This window comes from Lampris incognitus, chromosome 13 (genome assembly GCF_029633865.1).
Source record: "Lampris incognitus isolate fLamInc1 chromosome 13, fLamInc1.hap2, whole genome shotgun sequence".
NCBI classification, from domain to species: domain Eukaryota; kingdom Metazoa; phylum Chordata; class Actinopteri; order Lampriformes; family Lampridae; genus Lampris; species Lampris incognitus.
The window spans coordinates 23,625,331-23,650,754 of NC_079223.1; the positions used below are offsets into that span (position 1 = coordinate 23,625,331).

The window sequence follows — 25,424 nt, forward strand, 5'->3', positions numbered from 1 at the left end:
ATCACAACGATATCATGCAACTAAAGGTGAAATACTGAAGTATATATAGATGTATTTTAAACATAGTGTGAAAGTTTTACAAACTAGGCTTGATCTCCGCGACGGGGGGCGCTCGAGACCCCGTGAGTCCCTGACTGCCCTCCTTCCCACCAGTCCGCCTACTCCTCCTGCTCCTCTCACTGCCGGAGGCCCTGTCCGTCGCCGCCGCCTTTGCCCTTACGGACGTGGCTCCGGCCTCAGCCCTCGAACCTCTTCCAGACCTGGATGAGCGGGAGGGCTGGGAGGGCTGGGAAGGCTGGGAGGCGTCCGACAGAGAGGTGCTCCGGGAGGTGCTGTCTTCCTCCGACTGTTCTGTCTGCGTCTTTTTCTCCTCGTCTGACAGCCGGTCCACCAGCTTTAGCGTCTCCCCGCTAATCCCTTTAAAGAACTCAATGGTGCGTTTACAAACCTCGCTAGGGTTCTCCTGTCTATCCTGTCTGCCTGCTGCCTCACATGTGATACTGCTAACCTGATTCCTGTCTTTCAGTGGAAGCCTTGAGGGCAACTGTATGGCTCCTCTTTCTGTGTCTAACACCCTTGTAGGCTGGGAGGTGACCTGGACTGATATGAGGGAGCTAACTGTGGCAAAAGTACTGCCCTTTTTAACATCCTTGATTGGTATTCTAGACCTGGGCTCTACTTTGGCTATGGCTGGCTCTGTTCTTTTCCTGACCTCAGCCTTCACTGCTTGTTTGGGTTTCTGTTTGCCGATGGCTGTTCCCTGAGTGTGAAATGACCACCCTGATGCTTTCACTGGAAGCCTTGATTTTGGCTGCTTCCCTTCATATTGTTTAACTGTTTCATTCTTCCTCTCATCTATTTGATAGCTACAACTCTCTTCTGCTCTCTCCTCTGAATCTTTACAACACAGAGCCTCTATCCTGCTAGCTTTCTGAAGTGTGGGCTCAGATGATGACTGCAAATTAAACACCACACTGCCACACTGAATGTAGTTGGCCTGTACACTGGAGGACTCCAGGTTGTTGTTGTTGTTGCAGTTCTCTGCTGGGTAATCTCTCATCTCTGATAGTTTGGACTCAGTACATCTGCTAGAGTGGCTCTCTGCATTCTGACCCTCAATACTGATGTACTCTGGAACTATCTGACCCTCTGACATCTCAGCTTTGCCATCAGTGACATCCCCTAAATCTTTTTTCACAGTTATTGAGGCAGCTATGCCCATTTTAATAGGGGTGCGCAATTTGGGATCAATCTTAGAGGCTGTGATCGTGCATGAGGAGGCAGTCTCAGCTATGGCTTCATCGGTGGGGGACTCTTTACCAGTGGAGCCAGGGGTAGGGCCATTGCCAGTCTGTGCAGGGATGCATTTTGCTGCCGGTGTTGTTGGTGTAGTGCTGCTGACTGTGGTATTGTCTATAACCTTTCCCTCTACTGTGCCCCTCTCCCCTGTTTTTGACTGAGAGGAAACCACCCCCAGAATCTTGCCCCCTCTCCCCTTCTCCCCTGTTTTAGGGTCAGAGGAATGCTCACCAATCTGGAAAAACTGAAGCCTCTCTTCAACAAAGTCCCGCTTGCTCATGTCAATAGCACCACTGCGTGTCATCTCAAACATCTTCCCCTCATGGAAGGGGAAGGGGTTAGGCTCACTAGTTGGTGTGCTCTCATCAGTCGGGGTTCGAGCAGGGGTTGTGTCAGGTGTGGTGGCCTGTGACTTATCCTCCACTGATAAACCAAAGGGTTTTGGGTCTTCATCTTTCATTTTTGTCTCAAAAACTCCCTCACCATCACCCCCTTTGGTTGACCAGGGATCAAAGTCCAGGCCTTTTGTGGCAACAGTTTTAAAGGTCGAGTTCAGGTCTTCTTCAAGTTGGTAACCAAAATAGTTGTCTCCAAAGCCCTGTCTGTCTGGGTGTCTTCCCTCAAGAGTATAGTCTGTTTCATCTCCACTGTTTTTCCTGGAGGAATTGGTTTTTGTCTTTCCACTATCCCCTCCTTCCTCACATTTCTCTTCCTCTATTACCTCAAGCTTGGACTGACTAAATGAGCGGTCGGTTGTTTTGCCATCATTAGACAGACTAGATGTCTTAGGGTCCTCACTCAACCCGTCGTCCTCATCCTGAAGGTCATAGCCGTCTAAAGAGTCTACTTCAGTTGCATCAGTGTCATGGGAGAACTCAGCAGTTGTAGCTATGGAGCAGTCAGTGACTGACTGGTCATTGCCATTTTGCTCAAAGTCAACCTCCTCCCCCTTTATGATGCCATTGATCCCTGACTCTTTGTGATTTCCATTTTTCTCTGATTTTTTCTGTTTTATATGCTTTTCCCCCTCTTCCTTCATCTTAAATGTGTACTTTTTCACAGGTATGGGATGGAACACTGATTCATCGTCACTGGAATCACTGTTATCAGCTCCAGGTGGAATGGGGGAAGGAGGCTGCACCCTAATGATTGGCTCAGCCAAGAGGTGCCTATCATGCTCCTCCTGAAGGTTCACCTCCATCATCTCTGTCTCTGCCTCAGAGGAAGCACAGGAACCTTTTTTCTCAGGATCGGACTGCTCAGCCTCCAAAGGAGGAGGAGGAGGAAACTCAATGTAAGCTACTCTTTTCTCCATCAACTTTTGTTTTCCACAATCCTGTTTTTTATTGAGGGTCTCAAAAAAAGATGATTTGCTTTTTTCCTTTGGTGGCTCCTTGTAGATAAAGGTCGTCCCCTCTTCTTCCTCAGACTCTTCTGGGATCGGACTTGGCATACCAGGTATGAAGCCTATCACAGAGTCTGGTGTTCTTGAGGTCAGACTCACTTCCTCTGAGCTGGGGGTCTCAGGGGTATTGGGATTCTTCCTGGAGCTGTCCATAAAAGTCACCTGCTCTAGTGTATCATCCTCAGGACTACCTTGAGGAGATTGGGGCTGCTTCTGTTTGACAGTGTAAAATGCACCCCTAGTCTCATGCACTGTCCTACTCTCATGGCTCATAATCTTTTTGTATGTGCCCAACTGCCCTGTGGCTGTTTCTTTCTCATACTGCTTTCCAACTTGGATGCTAACATAAACTGGTAAGGGTTTGATGTCTTTGAAACCCTCTGTGACTAGTACAGAAGATGCATTGTCCAAACATTCTGCTTGGTCACTATCAACACCATTACACACAATATTTAACTGGCTACCATCTAATGAATCAGTGAATTTTTCTACTGATGATCTACTGGTAGACTTGATGGCTTCAGAGCCACTGTGTAACCTATTTCTAGCTAAAGCAGATATATGGGACCCTGTCCTATCACACAGTTTAACAGCGGTTTCTAAATTTAACGAGGTGGCTTGTTGATTATCTGAGAAACTAGATTGCATTCTAACAGGAATTTGTGATTCCGAGTTTTTTTTTAGACTGATATTACTATTTGGGCTTTCTCGGACCACAAGTTCTGTGTAGATAATTTTCTTGGTTGTCTCTTGTCTTTCTGAGTCACTGTCACTGTCATTTTTCATTGTATCATGCAGTAAGGTACGAGATACTTTTGGTGAGTTGGGTTTATTGCTCCCGTTTCCTTGGCTCTCCCATGTCTTAAAAAACTTTCTCTCTTCCTGTTCTTTTCCACCTGCATTATGTTTCGGAGAGGAGAACTTGCTGGACTCACCATCTATACCTCTCCTTTGGTTTCCTGGACTGTCTGGGGTTTTGAGTATATCTGAACCAGCAAAAATCTGATACACAGGTAGTTTGCTTTCCTGGAGTTTCCTGATTGGAGTATTTGAATTTTGGCCCCACTGAGGACCCTTATCTTGCTTCTGAGCCTCTTGTTCAAACTTTAGCCTCACCGCACTGACTTTGGAGGATGACATTTGAAAAGGTCTAGGGGCTTCGCTTGAGCTGCCCTGGGATGTTCCATCTCCCTGCTTCCGTTCTGAATCATTATATTGCTGAAGCACTCTTCTCTCTGGGCTGCTAGGTAAGCTGGCACATTTCCTATCACTGGAACTGAACCTGTCTCTAAGCCTGTCTCTGTTCCATTCTTCTCCACTACCCCCATTTCTATAAGCTGATCTCTCAGGACTGCTGTGAGTTGAGCTAGGCCCTGACCGTGTTTCCCTAAAATCAGACCTTCGAGATTTTTTTTCTGGGGATGAGAGCTCATCATTGAGTTTTTCCGTTTTATCCCGAAAGAACTGAGATACCTCACTGAGTTTTTCCTCTGCCTCCTTTACAGTCCTGTCCACTCTATCTTCATAGATGCGCTGCTCTCTATTCTTACTCTGTGTGTCATCTGGCACACGCATCCAAACAGAGTGCTTTGGACTGCCAGGCTCAGAAGAATACTGCAGGAGTGTCAGCTTGTCAAAATTATCATCAACATTAGTCATTCTTCCAGATTTGTCAAACACATTCCTAGATGACCTGAAAACATATTCTGTCCTTGGACCACTCGGTCTACCCTCACTATGACTACTCCTGTCTGGTGAATGAAAGCGAGACCTGTCTCTAAGATACTCCTCAGTGTCAGAATGAGACTGGTCAAGTTTTTCAGAGAGTAACATCTTCTCTGCAAAGTTATAAGATTCTCCCCTCAGCTCTGATGACTCATCCTCATTGTACTCCACAGACTGCTGGCTAAGTAGCCTCAAGGTTTTGTATGAGTCATCTGCCATGAGCTGGGCTGAACTAGGGCGACTATCCTCCTCCTGTATGTTCTCTCTTGAAGACTCAAGGTACCCTGAAAATGACTCCTCGGGCTCCTCCTCTTCCTGTCTGTTTCCTGGATAGTAGTACATTTCTTTCTCTGGATGGTTTTTAGTCTCTCTGATGATGACCTCTGTTGGTTCTGTTTTATTGCCCTTTTCAATATGAACCTCAATTATTCGTTCAACTTTAGGTTTGACATTGATGTCTTCAAGCACCCTCTGTGATGTTTCCTCACCACCAGACTTGTGCTCAAATAGTCCAGCCAACTCTCTAGAAGGGTCTCTGCCTGACTGGAAAGCTTTCATTATATCATGGACAGACATAGTTTCCTCACACCTCTCAGATGCTGCCTCTTTGCCAGGGGGTTTGTGGTAGACCATTCTAGTGGTGGTGGTGATATGAGTTTCCTCCTTCACCCTCATCCCTTTTCCCATTGGATCTTCCTCAGGGCTGACTTTAATTGAATAGCATTTATTCTGATCTGGATTTGATGCACTTTGATTCAGAAGCCCTTTTGGTTCTGGATCAACGTATCTCACAGCATGTGCATCTTCCATTGCAGGTTGCTTGTTGTCCTCTGGGGATTCATAACTCCTGATAACATGGACAACCTCTGTCCTTGTCTCCGTAATCACTGGAGGAATGGGAATATCCTGAAAAAGAGCCTTAGGGCCCATGCCTTCTGCACTTTGAGGGGCAGAGGGTGTTCTTTCACTCCTAGTCTCAAAGCCACTGTCCGACAGGGGGCTCTTATCCTGTTCATGTGAGATGTCATCAGGAGAGTCTAAAACTGTGTCTGCTCCAAAAAGCACATCTGCTAGTTTACTGAGTTCCTTTTCTGAAGCCGAGGAGCGCATGTTTGCTGGAGGCATTTTGAGCTTGTGCTCCTGAACTGCAATGGCAGGTTTCAGGACACGTTTCTGCTTCTCCTCTCCTTCCCTTTTGCCCTCATTTATTTTATGCTTTGAATCTGGCACTTTGGAGAAAGAATTGCTCCCAACATCATTCGTCAAGTAGTCAACCACTTTGGATAGGTTAAAATCTCTGTCCGGTATTGTCTTTGTTTTGTACTGAGGAACCACAGTCTCATATCTTGGTGGATAACTCCAGTTGCTTGGAGGTTGTTCAACTGGTACTTTTGAGTACTGCATTTCATCCAAAGAACTCTTTGCCAGGGCAGCTTTGCCGTCTTTGACAGAATCTTTGGTGAGGATCTCACTCACTTTGACCAAATCTTGTTTGACTTTTTCCACAATTCTATATGGCTCCTCATCCTCTATCTTTGCCTCTTTGGGAGAATCAGACTGGAATCCTTTACTGGATGTGGAATTTGGGTCCGTTTGCAAGATTGCTGACATACGTATTAAGTCCTCTTTCATTTCGGCAACATCTTTCAAAATCTCTTGGCTGGATGACAGTGGTGAGGAGTTGGTTGATTTGAGGACAGCAGGGTGCATGAAGAGAGGGGATTTGACAGGGGAAAGAGTTCTGACAAAGGAAGACTGAGATTGCACATTCGCCTCAGCAGGCGCTGTCTTCCGAGGGGATAGAAGTGCAGCAGCTGACTTTGACACCTCTGGGAGCTTTTTAAACTGGGGGTCGGGCAACACATTTATAACTGAATACACAGGAACAGTCACTGTACTAGAGGTCACAGGAGAGGTGGAGTTAGGAGGGGATCTTAGAGAAGCATAAAGGGAACTTGAGGCTGAGGATCTGATGGACTGATATGAAGAAGATGCTGAGGAGGACAAAGACTTTAAGGTACCATATCCTGCAGAGCAAGAGTTAAATGTTTTTTCAACTTCGTCAAATGCTGCATTGACACTTGTTGTTGCTGCATTAGTGGTGGCCTGTATTCTCTCTTGCAGACTGCTGGTGAGAAGAGAGGTAGGGGATGAGGAACGGTACTGAGTAGGGGACACAGTCCCATTGATCAGAGCTGCTGCACTAGGAGGAGTATTAGATTTAAGTGGTGAGGAGAGGGAGGAGAACAGACTCCTTGAAGGGCCTGACACATCTGCACTTGATCGAACTGAAAGACCAGGGACTGTTTTAATGGGAGAGGAGGAGGATACTGTGCCTGCAGAGCCCCCCACAACAGACTTGTATGGCAGGGGTGAATTGTACATATTAAAAGAAGACTTGGGAGATGTTGGCGGTGTTATAGCTATTGATGATCTCTCTAAGAGAGCACTTCCCCCTGCAGAAGCAGTTATAGGTGAGGTCCTTGCAGACAATGCAAGTCCTTTCACAGATACAGGATCTGCAGCACTTTTCCCTGGTGAGGCCAGGAGAGAAGGGCTGCCCTGGACTGGGTACTGGGCCTGCTGTACAACAGTCTTTATGGGTGAAGACATGGTCCTGTAGGAACGGATGGGTGAGGCCATGTCGCTAACTGACTTGACAGAGGCTGGGGATCCAGGGATGTTGGTCTTGATGGGGGAGGCAGAGGTAATGGACCAGACAGATTTCAGTGGAGAGGCAGAGGGTGTGTTGGATGATGAACTGGAGAGGGAGCCAAACCCAGACTTGGCTTGGCCAGGGACGGTGACAGGAACAGTCGACCACGCCTGATAAGATCTCGTTGAAAAGACAGGTTTGTAAGGGTAGCCAGTAGGCTGTGTTCTCGGCGAGCTTCGATCAGTTGTTTCTTGAGCAATAAGTTAAACCAAAATTAATGAAGAATTAAACGTAAAAAATTAACAGAAAAATAATTTGAAATTAATCATAAAAAAACAGAAAGAGAAAGTTGAGTGAGTCAGTAACAGCATTAATCAAAGTAGCAGGAGTTGTACATTTTTTTTAACTTTTGAAATGTGATATACTGTCTAAAACAATGGTATGACAAGTGATAGACTAAAATAACTGATGATGAAATTGATTGAGTATTCAACATCCAGTCAATGGAGAACGAGCAGCAACAAAAATGCTTTACATAGAGATGGTGAAGAAAATGACATGGATACCAAAACAATTATACATGTTCTTTTGACTTTTGATGTGCTTCTATTTGCCTCTTTGTGTCTTTTACTGTATGTTTCGTTGACAAACTCTTTTTAATTTTTAATTTGGTTCCTTATAATGCCAGAAATGACCCCACAAGTTTTGATCACTAATAAAAGTAAAACACAGCTTAACTTGTTTGGTCATGAATTGAAATAAATGAGGTTGCACTTTACAAAGAAGGCACTATCAGTCATCCATGCGTGTCCAGAAAGATCCCCAGTTCAAGGCAATTACAATCAAATTGCCTGTAGTTGTACCTGAATCAGTATTTCTCTACACTTAATATGAGGGAACACAGTCTTAAAATCAAATTAAATCATGAATTCATTTACTTTTTTTTTTTAAAGAAAATCTTATGTCAAAAAGACAAGGCTGGCAAAAATCACTGACAGACCCTCAATATTGGTGCTTTCACATAGTCCAAAGTAAAGTGACAATATTGACTTTAAAAAACATACCACAATTATATTGTCATTGGATGAAAATCAAATGTATTTTGTGAATAACAAAATTGTAGAATTACACAATAAATAACTATAGAATAGTCCAACATACAAATTTGGGCAACTTAATGTAAAGCGCAACCCAATAGTACAATAATATATACATGGCTGCACACAATCACAAAGCCAATAAGAGTGAAATGACTGGTAAAAAATGATGAAGACAAAAAAGGATAGTTTTATTCAACATCAGATATAAAACATTGTTTTCTCAAAATTATAATTTAACACATAAATGCTGCAATGCCAGTGTTTCCACCAATACCAAGTGACAAAACAGTTGAAACAAAGAGGACATTTTTACACAGAATGGGGCGGGTGGTCAAAGCATAACACGAAATAAAACATGCAAATGTCACTGATGAATGATCATGGATTATCATGTGTAGGGTGACAAGGGTGATTTATGGTCAATAATTTTTGTCAAAAAAAAAAGTTTCTACGCTGTAGGCATATAGAAACCATCATATCTACTTAACAGAGGGATAGTCTGACACTTAAAATGATTGAAATCAATGTCTAATATCAATTGAAGATCTCATGGAAGTAAAAAAAGGGGACTCACTCGCTGCTGGGTCGGTCAGATAGCTGTAGCGCTTACGCAAAGCTAAGGAGGCAAAGGTATGACGTCGATCTGGCTTTTCAGTCTGCAAAAAACAAAAAAAAAGATTTTTTAAAATAAAATGTTTGGAATATGATTTTAAGGTATCATATTTAGATCTGTATATTCTTTAATGTTAATTTCATAAATTTAGACACTGCCATTGCTGGGGTTTGTCTGGATACAGTGAGGCGCATGCTGTTAGTACTGACATTAGGGAGACACTTGAAGTGATGATACTATAGTGTCACCCCTGAATCACTAAGGGACAATACCACCCTTTGATAGGATGGAGTGAGTGTCACCTTGGTGGGATAGCACGTTTCACAATTTCATTAAGATACACCTAAAAGCAATATGAGCACTGTCAATATGGTGTAATCCATCCATCCATTATCTAAGTTGCTTATCCCAATCATGGTCACATGATGCTGGAGGCTATCCCAGCAGTCATTGGGCAGCAGGCGAGGAGACACCCTGGACAGGCCGCCAGTCCATCACAGGGCTGACACATTCACACTTAGGGACAATTTAGTATGGCCGATTCACCTGACCTACATGTCTTTGGACTCTGGGAGGAAACCGGAGCACCCAGAGGAAACCCACGCAGACACGGGATGCAAACTCCACACAGAGGACGACCTGGGATGACACCCCAAGGTTGGACAGCCCTGAGGTTCGAACCCAGGACCTTCTGGCTGTGAGTCGACCGCGCTAACCACTGCGCCACCGTGCCGCCTGGTGTAATCAAACAGTGATGGAAATGGACAATGTCTGCGAGGTATGTTTACCTCTGTCATTGAAACACCAGGGTGCTTTCATAAGATCTTATCTTATTTGGCTATGTTGCATTGATATCGGTTGAAGGAAAAAGTATCTTATATCAATTTAATTTTTGTAAGTGTGGTATGTAAAGGAATGAGGATAAAAATCACATGTGGTTCTCTCCCGTGAGGATTCAGTTACAGGTAAGAGAGAACTTGAATTGAAGAAACAATTAACATAATCATCTCCCCTTTGACTTAACACTCCTCCTAGGGATTTTCAGCATGCAGTTGTAGGACTATTGGGATTTTCAGTGGGTTACAGACATGCTAACAATAAAAGAAAGAAGAAAAATCCTAACTGCAATAAAACAATAAAGAAGTGGATAAAAGATCCAGTTTTTATCTTTAGTGAGCAAAAATACAACAGTCTTTTGTGAAACTTCTTTTTGACTCTATAAATACTATGGATTAATGGAGATTTCCTGCTGAAAACATTATGGAAAAGAGGGGAAGAGATGGAAAAACAAGCCGAGGTGTGGCACACAAATTGGTTCAACTGGACTTGGGATGAGGACAACTATACACAAATCTATTTTGACTGAAAAAAGGCATTTCAACTCATGCATTATATGATGATCTGTCTTTTTAGTAAAGACTTAGCTCTGAAAAAGATTTTGCTGTGGAAGCTTCTGCATTCCAATTAGTTACTGTACATACAAAAGTATTCAGAACGCAGTGATCTACTGCGGCCTCTGCAGTAAAGCCAACAGAAAGGACAGAGAAGAAGCAGTTCCATGTGATGATGAAGAATCTCTTTACCTCATCATCAGGATCAGATTCCATATCCTGTTTGTTCCAAAGATGCATTGCAGGAGAGGAGAGAGATGACACAATGGAGAGCCGGGACATTATAGTGGGTGCGGGGGTGGAACAAAATTCAGGGAGTGAAAATGGAGCAGCGTAAACAACAAAAGGCTTCAAGCAAAAGCTATGGGATTAATAAATAAATTGGTAAAAAAAAAAAAAGCCCAGCAAAGTAACAAAAGCAACAGCAACATAATTACATAGTTTCCTGTGATCAATATACACCACATCAAAAATACAAAAGTGCAGTTTTAATTTTCATATACACTATGGTGAGCCAAGCAACACTGCAACGCATGATCTGCAATTGAGGCTCAATGTGTGTACGTTGTGGGGTCTTATGACTGGCATAGGCTTTAACACCGATAAGACACGAGCAGCAGGCTGGCATTTCCTATACCCAATGAATTTTACTACTAACTCTGCATTTAGACAAATATTGCTCCCTATTTCAAAATTTAAATACATGAAGATGATATGATATGGTCTAAATTGAAAATAAAAAAACAAAACATTTAATTGGTTAAACCAACCTTCTTGTGGGTTGGCAGTGTGATATTCAAATTGCATATGGCAGTGTGTGGAGATCCTTTCATAGTTTTTGGTTCTCTCAGGAAGGAAACTCGGCCACATGGTTCTTGGCTCATATCTCTGACCTGTAGAAAACAGCAAAAGGAATCGTATTAATTTCAGCGCAACAAATAATCATAACTGTACATCTTTGTCAGATGTACAATGCTAACTTGCATGCTAGCTTGCTTGATTCCATATAATTAAATAGCTCATGCAGTAAAAGGAGGAATTTTGCACCTTGCAATTCAGGAATCTTTCCAACTATCCATATATGAGCTTTAAGTACAATAATGGAAGGGTGTAACCAGCAGAATATATTTGTTGGTGCTGTTACACGTATTAAACAGCCTAACATCATAAAGAGTTTATGGTCACTTTCACATGGAAGATCTGACATGGACGAAGCACGACTCTGCAGTGTACGAATACATCACTGAGTTTTTACTAGTCTTGGTATATTGCATTAGATACTGCAAGGGCATTGCTGTTGATTGTCATATCAGCATGTTTAGAGGACAACCATATCCTGACGTAATTTAATCAGTGGCAAACATTCACCACCAACCCAAAGTAGGTTAGATGCGCAGTAAATGCTTGCAGAGGAACCTAGGGGGAGGAGGACTAAAACATACCTTCACATTGAAAGGAAGGCGGTTCTCCTTGAAGGAGTAGAAGTTGAAAACCAACTGTTGCCCACTCTTGGTCAGGGGGGATAGGTTGCCATAGCAGTCCACATAGATAGGCTTACCCTCCAGAACCTGCAGAAAAAAACAGTCACAAACTAACTAGCCCCATCGACTAATTGCAAACTGCCCTAAAACAAATTAATTCCTACGGCAAATGAACGCTTTACAGAATCTCTAGCTAGCTATATTACAATAGTTAGCTAGCTAGCTAGATCAACAGATAAGACAGGCAGACAGACAGACAGATGATAAACTCAATATCTGCACCTCAATATCTTTACTCCTGGCCACCTCCTCAAAATTCTCTTGCTGCTCCAGGGTTTTGTCCACCTTGTCATCCGTCATGCAGAAGCAGCGGAGCCGAGACTCTACGGCGTCATTCATCTTGGCGAACACCACAAACTTGGCCAGATACGGCACGCAGATCAGCTCCCGGTATAACTGAGACGCCAGACTCACCGTCTCAGGAATCTGGTGACAGTCTGCAAGCCAGAACCTAGGGTAGAAAAGGGAGAAGAGAGGAGAGGAGAGAAGAGAGGAGAGGAGAAGAGAGACAATCATGAGAACATTTTAAATCACTGTGTACCACACTGTAACTGGAAGTTGGCTAAGAAAACTATTTATCTTACATGGGGATGATTTAAAATCTGCACCTCTCTCTAAACCCATCCTTGCACCATACATCTCATTTATTTGACATGACATATCATGCTGTCCTCAAATAATAACATTGTAACAGCGTTTCTCATTGAATTGTCCCCACAAAGCTGTAACATATTTAGATCATTTATCAATCTTTAGTTTAACAACCCCGTAAAATAAATAAGTGTTTTTTTCCCCCTTTGATGTGCAGAAAGAGGCACATGACAGCACTGTAATAATCTAATTTCAAAGTGCCAAAGAGCACACCGTTAATATCCTGCTGCACAACTGTCACATTACTTCAATTTAGACCTGACAAGATACTGTGACTTTGTTTAGAGTAGCCAAAATTTATTCATGAAAGTTCTCTGCCTGTTGCCATTAAGGAATTTGACAGAGTAGCTTAAACCATACCTTAGTAGTGTGCAATGATGGCTTTGTGATACCAACGTAAAAGAGAGTACAACCAATGTGAAAAGAAAATCATGCAAGGATTAATTTAAGCTGGGCCTTAAAAGACAGTCTTTCCATTACATTCAATGTGCTGAACATCGCTTTGCCTTGATTGTCTTCGTGTGTGCGTGTATATGTGTGTTGGTCTACATGTATTGTTCTCATCTTACCTGGCCGACACGTTTGTGGTGAAGGAGACACAGTCAGTGACAAAGGACAGTGGCGTGGTCCCTGTGATGTCCTCCCACTGAGCAGGAGAAGTTCCTCCTGCATAGGACCAGAGACAGAAATATGTGGTCATTCCTCTTCAGGGCTAACCAGTATTTTAGCTTTCATAAACTGTACTTCATCTTCTCTCTATTGACCAGTGGCATCAAAGCCACCAACCTCTCACTCCTGCTCTCATCTTGTATATTTTCCCACATTTTATGTCTATCTCATTTGCCTTCCAAATCTCTGAGCTATTTCCCTCACATCAACTCTCCAGTTCACATCATCTTCATGGTCACTACATCCTAGCTCACTTATACTTTTGCCACAGAAGATCATGTGTATGCGGGTTTTCATTCCAACCCAATACCTGCTGATTTCACTGTCCTCCCCAGTCTGGTTTTAAGTGTGTTAGCCAGTGAAAACAACTGGTTTCAGCAAATGATCACAGCTGGCTAGCCAGCTAAGGCAACATTAACATTCAGCTATTACAGAATTGCCAATTGGCAACACAGACCCTCAGTTGATTAACCAAAAAAATCGAATCAACTAAAACTTTTAGCAGTGGTGAATATGCTGTCTTAACCTACTAGAAACGATGCTCAAAATTTTTCAATGCTGATGACATGGCACATTGTACTTTTTTAAATTATGTTTTATCTATGTCTCAAAAGTTTACAACACATGGCTGTGACTGGAAATTGTGCTTCAGAAAGTAACTGCATGTCACAGGACATAAACAAAACACATTGGATGCTCTAACGGTTCAAATAAAAGAACAGAAAAAAAACAGAAAGTACATAGTCTTAAAAACATGTTGCAAGAAACTGAACTAATGTGATATGTTGCTGTTGCTATTTGGTAACACTGCGTGGTAGAGGGTTAAGTTATCGATTACAGTAATTTTAATAAAACTCTAATATAATCATTTCAACACAAGTTAACGTTCTGCAAACACAACATTGACGGAGCTAGGTATAAGTTTGATGGAGCTAGCTAATAGTTCATGTTCTGAATGCTGATTCAGCTGCTTGCCTGTGATGCTGCAGAGCAGGCGCAGGCAGGGCGCCGAGTCGCCTCTGTGACCACTGGGGTGGCCCTCCGCCGACCTGGGTGGGACAGGGATCGTCATGGTGATTGGCTTATGGAACTTCCTCCTTCGGGGCTCCACAGTGACAATTGGGCTAAAGGTTGCTCTGTTGCCAAGCACTGCCCTCACCATGTCATCTGGCACAGGCTGGGCCTGGATGAAAACAGGACAGGAAGAGGAACAAACGTGAGAGGAGAATGTTCATTTGATCATAAAATTTCTAGGAACCGTCTAGTACAACTTTTCCAGGTTGTGGTAGAGAGTTATTAGTTGCGCAACAACAGTCATTTTCAGTGAAATTATGGGTCCCATATGTCCTAGATTGAAATATATAGCCACATAAAAAAGGGGCCAAGTCTCAATAAATAATAAAGTAGTGGAGCATATGTATGGACAGAAAAACTTGAGTCAAAAAAAAAAAAAAGGAGGTTTAAAATAAACAGAAGCAGGGAGTGTCTGCGGGACCTGCAGGCCAACACGAATCTTTTTGGTGAGCGCCCCAAGTGGGAACGAGGCTTGGACAATTGGCACAGTGGTACTGGACAGCACGCCTCCTTCGGGACCCATGTGGTTGGACTCCTGCTTGATCCGTGACACCACTGCAAAGTACTGTGGGAAATCTCTTGTGACGATGCGGCAAATGCGCTTCTTCTCCAGCTCAGCAGGGCTGTCAAGCTCTGGGACACAGAAAAGTTTGGTTGGAGTTTAGCCAGATACAATAAAGTATGCTTTCATAAACACGTATTTGGCTGAACTATCCTGATGTTATTTCAAGCAGAATTTAATAGTCAGTGTCCCTTCACTAGGAAGTGAAAAATTAGTAGGATTACACAAAGGTTATATGAACATACTGTATATAAATGTCCTGTTGAATAATGATTTAAAAATTTATGTCTGTAGATTCATATTAGCCATCCAGGAATACACAATGTCAAAACAAAATAAGAAGATACATTAGATTGGCGGTTTGAGGACCCGGCAGTTCTCAAAAGCAAACACATTCAAAAGCTGAAAGAGGGGTGTCGCCAGGGGAGTGTCAACACATTTGAAAGGCCCAAAAGGAAGGCGGCTCACCTAAATCCTTATTTCACCAAGTAGAGGGGTTTCTCTACAAATTAAAAACTAGATTTCACCACATGACATCAGAACTCAAGGAACCAATCAAATGAATGGCAAAACATTTTCAAATCTACGGTGGCAGTCCAGTTTATGTTCTTACTTTGTTTTGACATTGATTTAAAGAGTGGCTAAACCCTAGACCTATTTAGTGCATATACTGACATCTACAGGTTTAAAACTATCTAAAGTTTTAAAAACATGCCAGGTTGGTCTTGGTACTCTGATGTTAGCATAGCAGGATGAACACAGCTACAGCTCATAACATTAATAATGGGTCTGTTTGATTTACGTGTGCCAGCACACCGATCAACATTAACAGACAGACAGAAGCGACACTAACAATTGTCAATAATATTGTCGGTATTGGTTCTCTGGGACATCTACATTCAACAGAACTATTTTTAATTTCATTAGCTGCAGCTGTGTTAATCCTGCTATGCTAACATCACAGTACCAAGACCAGCCTGGCATGTTTTTAATCTTTACATGGTTTTAATAACATGTAGATGTCAGAAACCTCACTAAAAATCATCTACAGTTTAGCTACTCTTTTAAGTGTTTCTCTGGCAAAAAAAAAAGAAAAAAAAAAAGGACAAAAGTTCTGTAATTAAAATATTTTTTTGTGGCCATTGGCTGACATCATGCCATTGTCAATGTGGTATGTTTTTTTGCAAACATTTCTGGTCACTTTCACCCATTTAACTCAAATTGTGCACTCAAAGACCCCCCCCCCCATTCTGTTTGATGAATGCTGCTCAGAGCTGAATGTGCTTTCCTTCACCTTCATCCATCCCATTCAGCAGCTCAAAGAGGTCCTCTGGTCTGCCATCAGACTGGTGTTCCTTCCACGTGTCACCATTGTCACTCCTTAAGACAATCAGCTCCCTTTCTTTTCCCCGCATGGAGCCAAAATGAGGGATCTCTACAATCACAGGGCTGAAAGAGAGTATAGAAAACAATGAAACAGATTCTTATGGAATAATGAATGAGCGAGTCAGAGTCACTAAGTTATTGACTTGCTTGCTTTCAAAGCACTAAGGTTCTCTATATCATGAAATTTAGAGCAACTGTGAAGCATAAATTATGCAATTATGATGCCAGCCCACCAACAAAACCTTCTACAGGGAAAAGGAAGAGCCCAGAGACCTACCCAAGGAACTGAGCCCCAGCAGGCCCCACCTCCACCAGCCGGCTGACCAGTCCCTCTCCCTCCACCATGGGTGGAGGATATGCCAGCTTGTGCCGCTTGGCCAGGCGGCATGTGATCCGTGTGGGTGCCGTGCACTTCCTGGGGGGTATGATGATGCGCATGCCGTTGTGGCGGCTGCCTCTCATGGAGCCACCACGGGCGTCCACCATGAAGCTGACCAGGAACCTGTCGGAGAGAGAGAGAGAGAGAGAGAGAGAGAGAGAGAGAGAGAGAGAGAGAGAGAGAGAGAGAGAGAGAGTCATGTTAGAGAAACTAAACAAAAGGGAAGGAGGGAGAAACAAAGACAGAAGCCATACCACGGACACAAGTGAGGAAGACGACTCCCATGCTGTGATCACCGTACACCCAAAAAGACAGAAAAAGAGAGAGAAAATACCAAAACACAGACAGAGAATGACAGTGAGAGAGAGGGGAGAGAGAAGAGGCTTTGAGCTCTGAAAGTTGGCATTTCTCACCTTGAATAGACCCAGTTAATAATGCAAAACAGAGTCTGAAAAAAACTCATGTTCGATGATGAAGTTGCAGGAAGTTCAGTTTCGAGTTTAGAGGCCTAAGGTGAAAATGCTGCCAAGTTTTCAGTTGCTCTAAAGCAGTGTTCAGTGATCAAATATTAACCTCCCCAAATGTGTCACCCAAGCTAAGGACCCATTAGTTCACAAGAAGATGATGTGTGTTTAATATGCGAAATGTTCAGTTCTACAAAATAAAAGGATAAGTTAAGGCACCCCATGTTAATATTGGGAATGGCACAAGGAATAAATAATGATTTAGTGGGGCATAAACAAAGAAAAAAGTGTTTTATTTACAACCCTTTATTATTTATGAGCCCTTAAGTGGTTCTTAACACTAATTTGAATTTTCCAGGCCACTACATCCCTGATAATGAGTAAAAGTATCACAAAGAAAAGTGAATTGACTGTTAATGCCTTATTTGGTTAACTAGTGCAATTGCAACAAACCTGAACACTACTGATTGCACAAAGGTGACAATTTAAACAACTTATTTGCATATGTTTATGTGTCAATTCTGGGTGATCATCCTAGATAAATGTTTGCCATACAAACCACCTGAATGTCATAAACCATATGGTCTTCTACAGGTGTGTGTGTGTGTGTGTGTGTGTGTGTGTGTGTGTGTGTGTGTGTGTGTGTGTGTGTGTGTGTGTGTGTGTGTGTGTGTGTGTGTGTGTGTGTGTGTGTGTGTGTGTGTGTGACTGTGTGACTGTGTGTTTGGTATTTGTCTCTGAATGCTCTACGTGTTGCACAGAGGAAAATTTTCGTTTTGCCATGAAAGAATCTCAGACACATTGTTGACTACACACTTCTACCAGCTACACAGTGCAAATGAGACACCAGACCACATCGATGACATGAGCACAGGAAAGGAGGAGGGAGGAGAGAGGCAGGGAAAGAAAGACAGAGAAAGAAAGGAGAAGAGAGACAGGAATGGAAGAATGAGTGACATCACTGCAGCATCATGGGTGGAACCAGTGAAGCCAGTCATCACCTGGAGTCATACTGAGGGAGCGGGGAGGACAAGCTGCAAAATGAAGACACGGAGACAGTGCAGGAGGCAAAACCCCCGAAGAATAGTTTTAGTTTAGGTCTCACAGTTACTGCAGGTTCTACTGGGATCTGCAAAATGCACTGTGACAGGCCAACATTAAAGATGTGAAACTAATTGGATTAACAAAGCAAGGACAACAAAAACATAGGTGACTTTAAGAACAAATGACAGAAATAAATAAATAAAACAACCAAACAAAAACTTTTTTTTTTCCTTTGGGCATAATAAGAAAACACATATAATCAAAAATGGACATGACAGATCCCTGTATTTCATTACATGTCACACAGCACTATAACAACGGATAAATGATGGCTATTCCTCAGGAAACAGCAGCATTCATTCAAAACAATTCAATTTTATGATGGTAATCAATGTATATTCAAATTATGTCAACATGAGAGCAAAATCTTATCAATTTATTCAAATGAACCACACTTGTCACTGACTCCACACAGAAGGGCCCAATTTTCTTTTCTATCTGTGATGATATTAATAGAGCAAAGAAATAGAGCGTGTCGATGAACAGGGGTATGGTTTCTGGACCATATCTTGTGACCTATGATATGATATAAAAGCTGAAGGCTTTCTTGGTAAATGCAATCTCTTGCAGCTTTAGTATAATCTCAATAGTAGCAGCCACTGCACGACTCTCACAGCCCCTGCACAAAGAGTATGGCTGCATTATGCATTAAGCCCCCAGCAGTGAGAATGGACATCTTTCTTTTTTTTTTTACATGTGAAGTATAACGATATCTCTATTATTATTATCCCCCCCCCTTTTCTCCCCAATTGTATCCGGCCAATTACCCCACTCTTCCAAGCCATCCTGGTCGCTGCTGCACCTCCTCTGCCGATCCGGGGAGGGCTGCAGACTACAACATGCTTCCTCCGATACATGTGGAGTCACCAGCTGCTTCTTTTCACCTGACAGTGAGGAGTTTCTCCAAGGAGATGTAGTGCGTGGGAGGATCACGCTACTCCCCCCAGTTCCCCCTCCCCACTGAATAGGCGCCCCGACCGACCAGAGGAGGCGCTAGTGCAGTGACCAGGAAACATATCCACATCCGGCCAATTGCATCTGTAGGGACACCCAACCAAGCCGGAGGTAACACGGGGATTCGAACCGGTGATCCCTGTGTTAGTAGGCAACGGACTAGACCGCTATGCAACCTGGATACCCAATATCTCTATCGTTATTATATTATCAATTATCCATCAAGCAGGGCCAGGATTTTCTGAAACATTTCCTCTGGAGAATGGAGCCGAGGGCACCGCCCCGGCACTGTGGAGCAGGCATTGCAGAAAGTGTGACTTCATCGAAAGTTTTATCGGCATGTATTTACATTTGTCTGTCTGCGTATTTGCATTTACTGCAAACGCCTGTGGCGGGATAAATGTGTGAGTTTCCTCACAGGTATGTATGTATGTATGTATGCCTGTGTGGAGGTTTGCATCTATAAGTGATATTCCAGCGGTTTTTACCCGGAGTGGATGGGGCTGGACACAGTGTTGTGGCTGTGGTCCACGGTGTCGGGAGTCCAGCTGTAGCGCCGCATGCACTCAGAGTTGTAGTCCCGAGTCACAGCCAGGTGCTGGGAGATGAGCAGCCACAGAGGAAATTCAGAGGAAGGTGGAGATGGAAGGCAGAGGAGAGAGAGAAAAGGTAATGAGAGGGTGGTGAAGGAAACCAAGTTAATAAAAAGATGTATGAGAGTGGAGAAAGTGGTAGAGGAAACAAAAGCAGGGAAATGGGGTCGGAAAAGAGGGAGGGGAGCAGACGGAGAGGTTGGAGTGCAGATGAATCGTTGTCGAGGGAAAAAAAGCATAAAGAAGAAAGAGGATTTGAAAAAGTAAGGGGAGAAATCGAGGACAGGTGGATGGAGTGGGTAAAGTGAGGGGAGAAAAAAAACAGCAGAGTTTGGTAAATCATTACAAGAATGTGAGAATAAATTATAACCTTCCCTCCTTTTGCTAAGGCACCCCAGCTCGAACACCTTGAAATATGATTCGACAAACTATGACACCACCAACCCCGTGACACAACCACAATTAAGACACAAACAGAATATTTTACACAAATCCACTTCTTTCCTTGTGCAGAGCCATTATGATGAAAAATGCAAAAAAAAAGAAAGAAAAAAAAGTGAACTATTTTAAAGCCATAAAAAAAGCCGCCTTCCTCTATTCCTAACAAATATTTATTTGTGTGCATATCGAATCATGGGAAAACATGGACTCTAATGTAGCATGAGAACAGATTGTTTACAATACAGAGACCAGTGCCAGTGAATGGGATGAGAATATGACCGAGCAAAGACAAACACATATATATACAAAACGAAGAGAGAGAAAAGATGAGCCCTATCAGCTGGTGAATAAATAAAGTGAAGATGGAGGAAGCCATCCATTAACATTGTGTACCTTATTGAGAGGGTCAACCAAGTAGGAAATGTCTTTACAGACACTCTGAAGCTTAAGGGAGAAGAGAGGCAGTTCAGAAACCACACTGGGCGACTTTCTTTATACACAGACCAGAGAAAAGATCGATGGTTCTTTGTATGTATAAAGCGGTAGATTTCCACCAAACAAGACGTAAATCTCCTCCCCATAGAAAATAAGTGTTCACGGCATTCACTGTGGTTTTACTTTCACACATTTGACATTTGATGCAAACGATCCCGCTACAGAATGAGGCCCCTCTGGTTGTACATGAAAGAACATGGCGGATCATGTGATAGTACACAACATTCATAATAAAACAGCGCTTTCACTGTGACCAATTACGGCGCCACAGGCCATGGTATCTCTTTTAATTTAGATGTGATTTCAAGCTGTATAAACAAATAAGGCTCTATTCTATCTCATAAGGTCACCAAGGAGCCACTAATGTTTGTTTATGTTGCAGCTGAGATAGAAGAAATATGTGCATATTTTTGGCCCTCTACAGTTGGAAATCTCAAGGAATGTCTTCCTTGATGTTATAGGGTTATGTTACTAATAATGTTTATGGTACAAGAGGTTAGAGTTCCTGTTTTGGCTCCTGTCCTGGACCTCAGCCAGTGAAAAAACAGACTGCAGGACAAACTTCGCAGAGCTCTGTGGTTTTTCTATGAGGAAGCAACAAGGGCGTCTCGAGGCACTACAGGGCTTGGATAAAGAGTTAGTGAAGGTAATATGAACTAATGAGCACAAATGGGGCGTCAACATGACCTCGGCCTTGACCTGGGTATGAGACAAGTGCATCTGCTAGGCTATGCTTTAGGGCTGCACGAAATCTTAAAAAAAAAAAAAAACACCATTGCAACATTTTTTTTGTAATATACACTGTAATATTAAAAAAAAATAAAAAAAGTTGCATGATTTCACTGGACATATTCAGCTTGACCGTAGTAAATTAAAATCAGACTAAATTATATATATATATGCGCCTGGCGGACTGTCCAGGGTGTCTCTCCATCTGCCGCCCAATGACTGCTGGGCGACCCTGAGAGCAGGATAAGCGGTTCAGACAATGGATGGATAGATATATACCCCCCCCCCCAATTGTATCCAGCTAATTATCTCACTCTTTTGAGCCATCCCGTTCACTGCTTCACCCCCTTTGCTGATCCGGGGAGGGCTGCAGACTACCACATGCCTCCTCCGATACATGTGGAGTCTCCAGCTGCTTCTTTTCACCCGACAATGAGGAGTTTCGCCAAGGGGACGTGGTGCATGGGAGGATCATGTTAGTCCCCCTAGTTCCCCCTCCCCCCCAAATAGGCGCCCCGACCAACCAGAGGAGGTGCTAGTACAGTGACCAGGACACATACCCACATCCGGCTTTCCACCTGCAGACACAGCCAATTGTGTCTGTAGGGACGCCTGACCAAGCTGGAGGTAACACGGGGATTCGTACCGGCGATCCCCAAGTTGGTAGGCAACGGAATAGACCGCTACACTACCTGGACGCCCCCTAGAACATTTTTCTTCCAAGAGTACTCATAAAAAGTGGACCTTGCTTGATTTCGTTTTCAAACAATCAAGCAATAAGAGTTTTAGCCTAACATGACTAATGAGCCCAATTTACCTTACTTTGCATCCTTTGTAATGCAACTGTTGCATATGTGTATATTACGATGCCAATTCTGAAATGATATACTGTCCAGCTCTGCTACCATGCCCCCCAGCTATCCCTATGAGGGGTCAGTCATGTCGCCAGCTCATTGACTACGAGATGGTGTATGGACAGAGCAAGGAAGGTGGCAGAGAATGAAGGAAACAGACACGACAGGAAGAGTTCAAGCGAGAAACAAACCAGAGAGCCAGGTAAGACTGAACAGAATGAACTGAGAGAGAGCGGGACAAACATTCATAAAAGTACACTTGTCAGAAAAGGTCACAGAGTAAAGAAACGGGAGTTGATGACACCTTACCGTGTCCTTGGTGGGAGCCAGGATCTCTTCTATCATCATGCTGTCGCGAGCAAAGGAGCTCCGGTTGAGGGTGTTGGACCTATCCGAACTGAAGGAGCGGAGGCTACATGTTACCACGCAACACGCGGGCGACAGAGAGTGACGGGCAGGGGCACAGAACAAAAAAACAAAAACAAAAAGCAAAAGGAATCCATTATTACATGCAACCTCCAGGGAACCAGTGTTTGCTAGGTGGACAAATAGAGTCCGCAGTAATGTGTGGAGAACGGAGAGAGGAGAAAGGACCCACAGCCGAAGAGCGATTAGTCAGGTGTGTGCGGTAGATTATTCAGAGACAGGGACGACAGAGAGGTCAGTTTGTTTGCACTAAGAGATAGTGAGAGGCAAAAAAGGAGAGGGCATACCGCTGTACCGAGCGAAAACACTGAGGGTTGTTTTGAGCCATTTTGGATGAAGGTGTGGCTGGCGTGTGTCACAAAACACCTATGTAATTGTTCCTGACTGACAAATGCCAAATATAGATCGGTGAATAGGACCATTGGGGAGATTTATATATTCACAAATGCATGAGTAGGGGGATATCTTGAATTATTGGCTAGCAATAAGCATGAGTCAAAACTGTCACTTAAAAGTGGAACGTTATTCATTTTAATCTGACCGTCGATTAAGACGGCTACATCGAAGGTAAGGTTAAGAATAGCTTTGCCTAAGATTAGAATCTGACCCCGACCTGTTTTAGAGCAGCGAGAGAGATACTGAAGGAATTTCGGTCTGGTTGTTTCTCTTGCTGCAGTCTGGCTTATGGCTGTGTTGGGACGTCTGCCTGCTTGCAGCTTCTCTCAGACCGAATGCGGTATTGTAGAGTGCCCTTTTGTTTTTTCTTGTGCCATTTCTTTCTCTCTCCACTCTTTCCCTATCAGTGGCAGAAAAGCCATAGTTCTTGTAAGTGTGTACACACACTCACACACTTCTCTCAAAGGATGAAGGTGGCCATATACTCTGCATTATTCTCTGTAGCGTACAGTGTGTACGCGTATGCAAATGTAATGTATATACTGAGTGTTTTGTGTCTATTGCTATGAACAAGCGCTTGTGTGTGTGTGTGTGTGTGTGTGCAGGGGGAGAGAACGAGCGAGAGCGAGAAAATGCGGAGCTCAGCACGTTTGAGTGGGCACTGCTATTCAGCAGAGAGAGAAGCCCTTTATTCAGCACCGCCTGCCTGGCCCACCATTGAAGTTACCGAGCAACTCTGCACGGCCTGAATGGGCTCGCTGGCATGACAGCAATGCTCTCCATCTCTCTTCTCCTCCGCTGTGCTTGTTCTTTACAGCTTCCTCCTCTTTCTCATTCTGCCAATTTCACCTCCCCTCCCTCTACATCCGCGCTGTTCCGTCTACAGCCCGAGAGACCACTTTCCTCTCCTTTTTCTTCAATACCCCTATAACTAACCACCCACCTTCATTGTGTTTTATATCAACTGTCTATCGATTTCAGCTTGTCATGGAAACTACTAGCAGTCTTTATTTTTTCCTTTTTTTTGTTTTGTCTAGTGAAGTCCCATAACCCCCCCCCTTCCTCCCTCGGTTTTCCTCCTCTCCCGTTTTAGCTTGAACTTCCAAAGTGCCTTTCCCACTGTACTGTTCTCACAATGGTTTACATGGAATGCTTTATTTCATTTTCTTTTTATGTGTGTGTGAAACTGCAGCTTCCCATTTACCCCATTCCTCCTTCCTCTCTCTTTCAGCACCGATCTGCTTATTTTAGATTTGATCAATGTTTCAACCCCATGAACTCTCCATTTGCCTTGCCGAACACTGCACTTCCCATCATTCCTCTAACCGGTCGCCTTTTTCTGTTGTGCAACTTCATGGAGGGCTCAATAAGCCTTGTGTTTTTAGGATCGCCTCTGCATAGACTCAAAATGCTTATTGTGTGTGTCCTTGTGTATGTGCATGGGTGTGTGTGTGTGTGTCCGTGCATGTGGTTGTGCGTGCTTGCACATACACACACACACACACACACACACACACACACAAGCATATGCACGGGGCTGACTGACTGTCTGTCCTTTGTCAAAATGGCCCACAGTTTATGTGTGTGCGTGTGTGTGTGTGTGTGGGGGGGGGGGTTCTGAGTGCTGGACCAACATTTCAACAAGCTTTTCAGACTATGAAGTTTCCATCTCTGCAAACCATGACAGGTCTTCCCACATCAGTAAGCTCTCTGGTAAACACTGCGACATCTTCAATTGTTTCAGATCATATTGGACGTTTGGATTCATTTGGTGCGAAGCAGAAAGATGGACGAATATTGAATAAACAGATACATTTGATCCCTGGAAGTTACATTAGGTGGCACTAAAAAGAACAAAAAAACAATAATAATAATACCACAGGGAAGTGTCACTTATGACCACAGCACACAAAAATGTTTTGGGGTTAATCATATAAAATAAAAAATAAATCCTCATATCAAATATATTACATCACAAAACGAAACTACCTCCTTTATTTTCTCATTTTCATCACGAGTACCTCTTTTCAAAACCTATTTAAAGAAAAGCTTCTTTTTTGTTGTTGCAAATATGAGTCTTGTTGGAGGTATGAGAAAATAAGGTGGATGGATGGGTGATCAACTGAAAAGGGAGATCTGCTATGTCAAAAACGAAACACTCAGATAACGCAAGGGTAACAAAATGACTGGTGAGCTACCACACACAACAGTAACAGCGGTGAATTAAGTCATTGTACAGGCATGGCTGGTGGTTCAGGTTAGAGGTTTTATGGGTTCAAGGGTCAGGGGTAAAGTTCAGGGGTTACGAGGAAGGAATGCCATACAAGGCTAACGTTGTCTACAACCACTAGCACTACTACTACTGACACTACTTTACTTTTCTTACCTGATCCTAGGGCTAGAATGAAGAACAGATAGAGTGCAAGAACAGGAAAACAAGGAAAAGAACAAAGCAGAGGAGAGTGAAAAGCAAAGCATTTTTGAAAACATTAAAGCAGAGATGCTGTGGGTTTCTTT

The 25,424-nt window shown here is 43.3% G+C and overlaps 1 protein-coding gene across 1 annotated transcript in view; it reads right to left on the bottom strand.

Annotated features, from left to right (window-relative positions):
• Nucleotides 1-25,424, bottom strand: part of LOC130122662 (ankyrin-3-like) — a 97,376-nt gene that overhangs the window by 20,681 nt on the left and 51,271 nt on the right. Inside the window, exons 25-35 of the mRNA XM_056291623.1 lie at nucleotides 22,395-22,497; nucleotides 19,462-19,571; nucleotides 16,350-16,574; nucleotides 15,981-16,135; nucleotides 14,546-14,757; nucleotides 14,026-14,233; nucleotides 12,951-13,047; nucleotides 11,953-12,181; nucleotides 11,632-11,757; nucleotides 10,960-11,082; nucleotides 8,760-8,841 (exon numbers count right to left, since the gene is read on the bottom strand). Coding sequence (XP_056147598.1) covers nucleotides 8,760-8,841; nucleotides 10,960-11,082; nucleotides 11,632-11,757; nucleotides 11,953-12,181; nucleotides 12,951-13,047; nucleotides 14,026-14,233; nucleotides 14,546-14,757; nucleotides 15,981-16,135; nucleotides 16,350-16,574; nucleotides 19,462-19,571; nucleotides 22,395-22,497 — 1,670 coding nt within the window. The remainder of the gene's footprint in view (nucleotides 1-8,759; nucleotides 8,842-10,959; nucleotides 11,083-11,631; nucleotides 11,758-11,952; nucleotides 12,182-12,950; nucleotides 13,048-14,025; nucleotides 14,234-14,545; nucleotides 14,758-15,980; nucleotides 16,136-16,349; nucleotides 16,575-19,461; nucleotides 19,572-22,394; nucleotides 22,498-25,424) is intronic.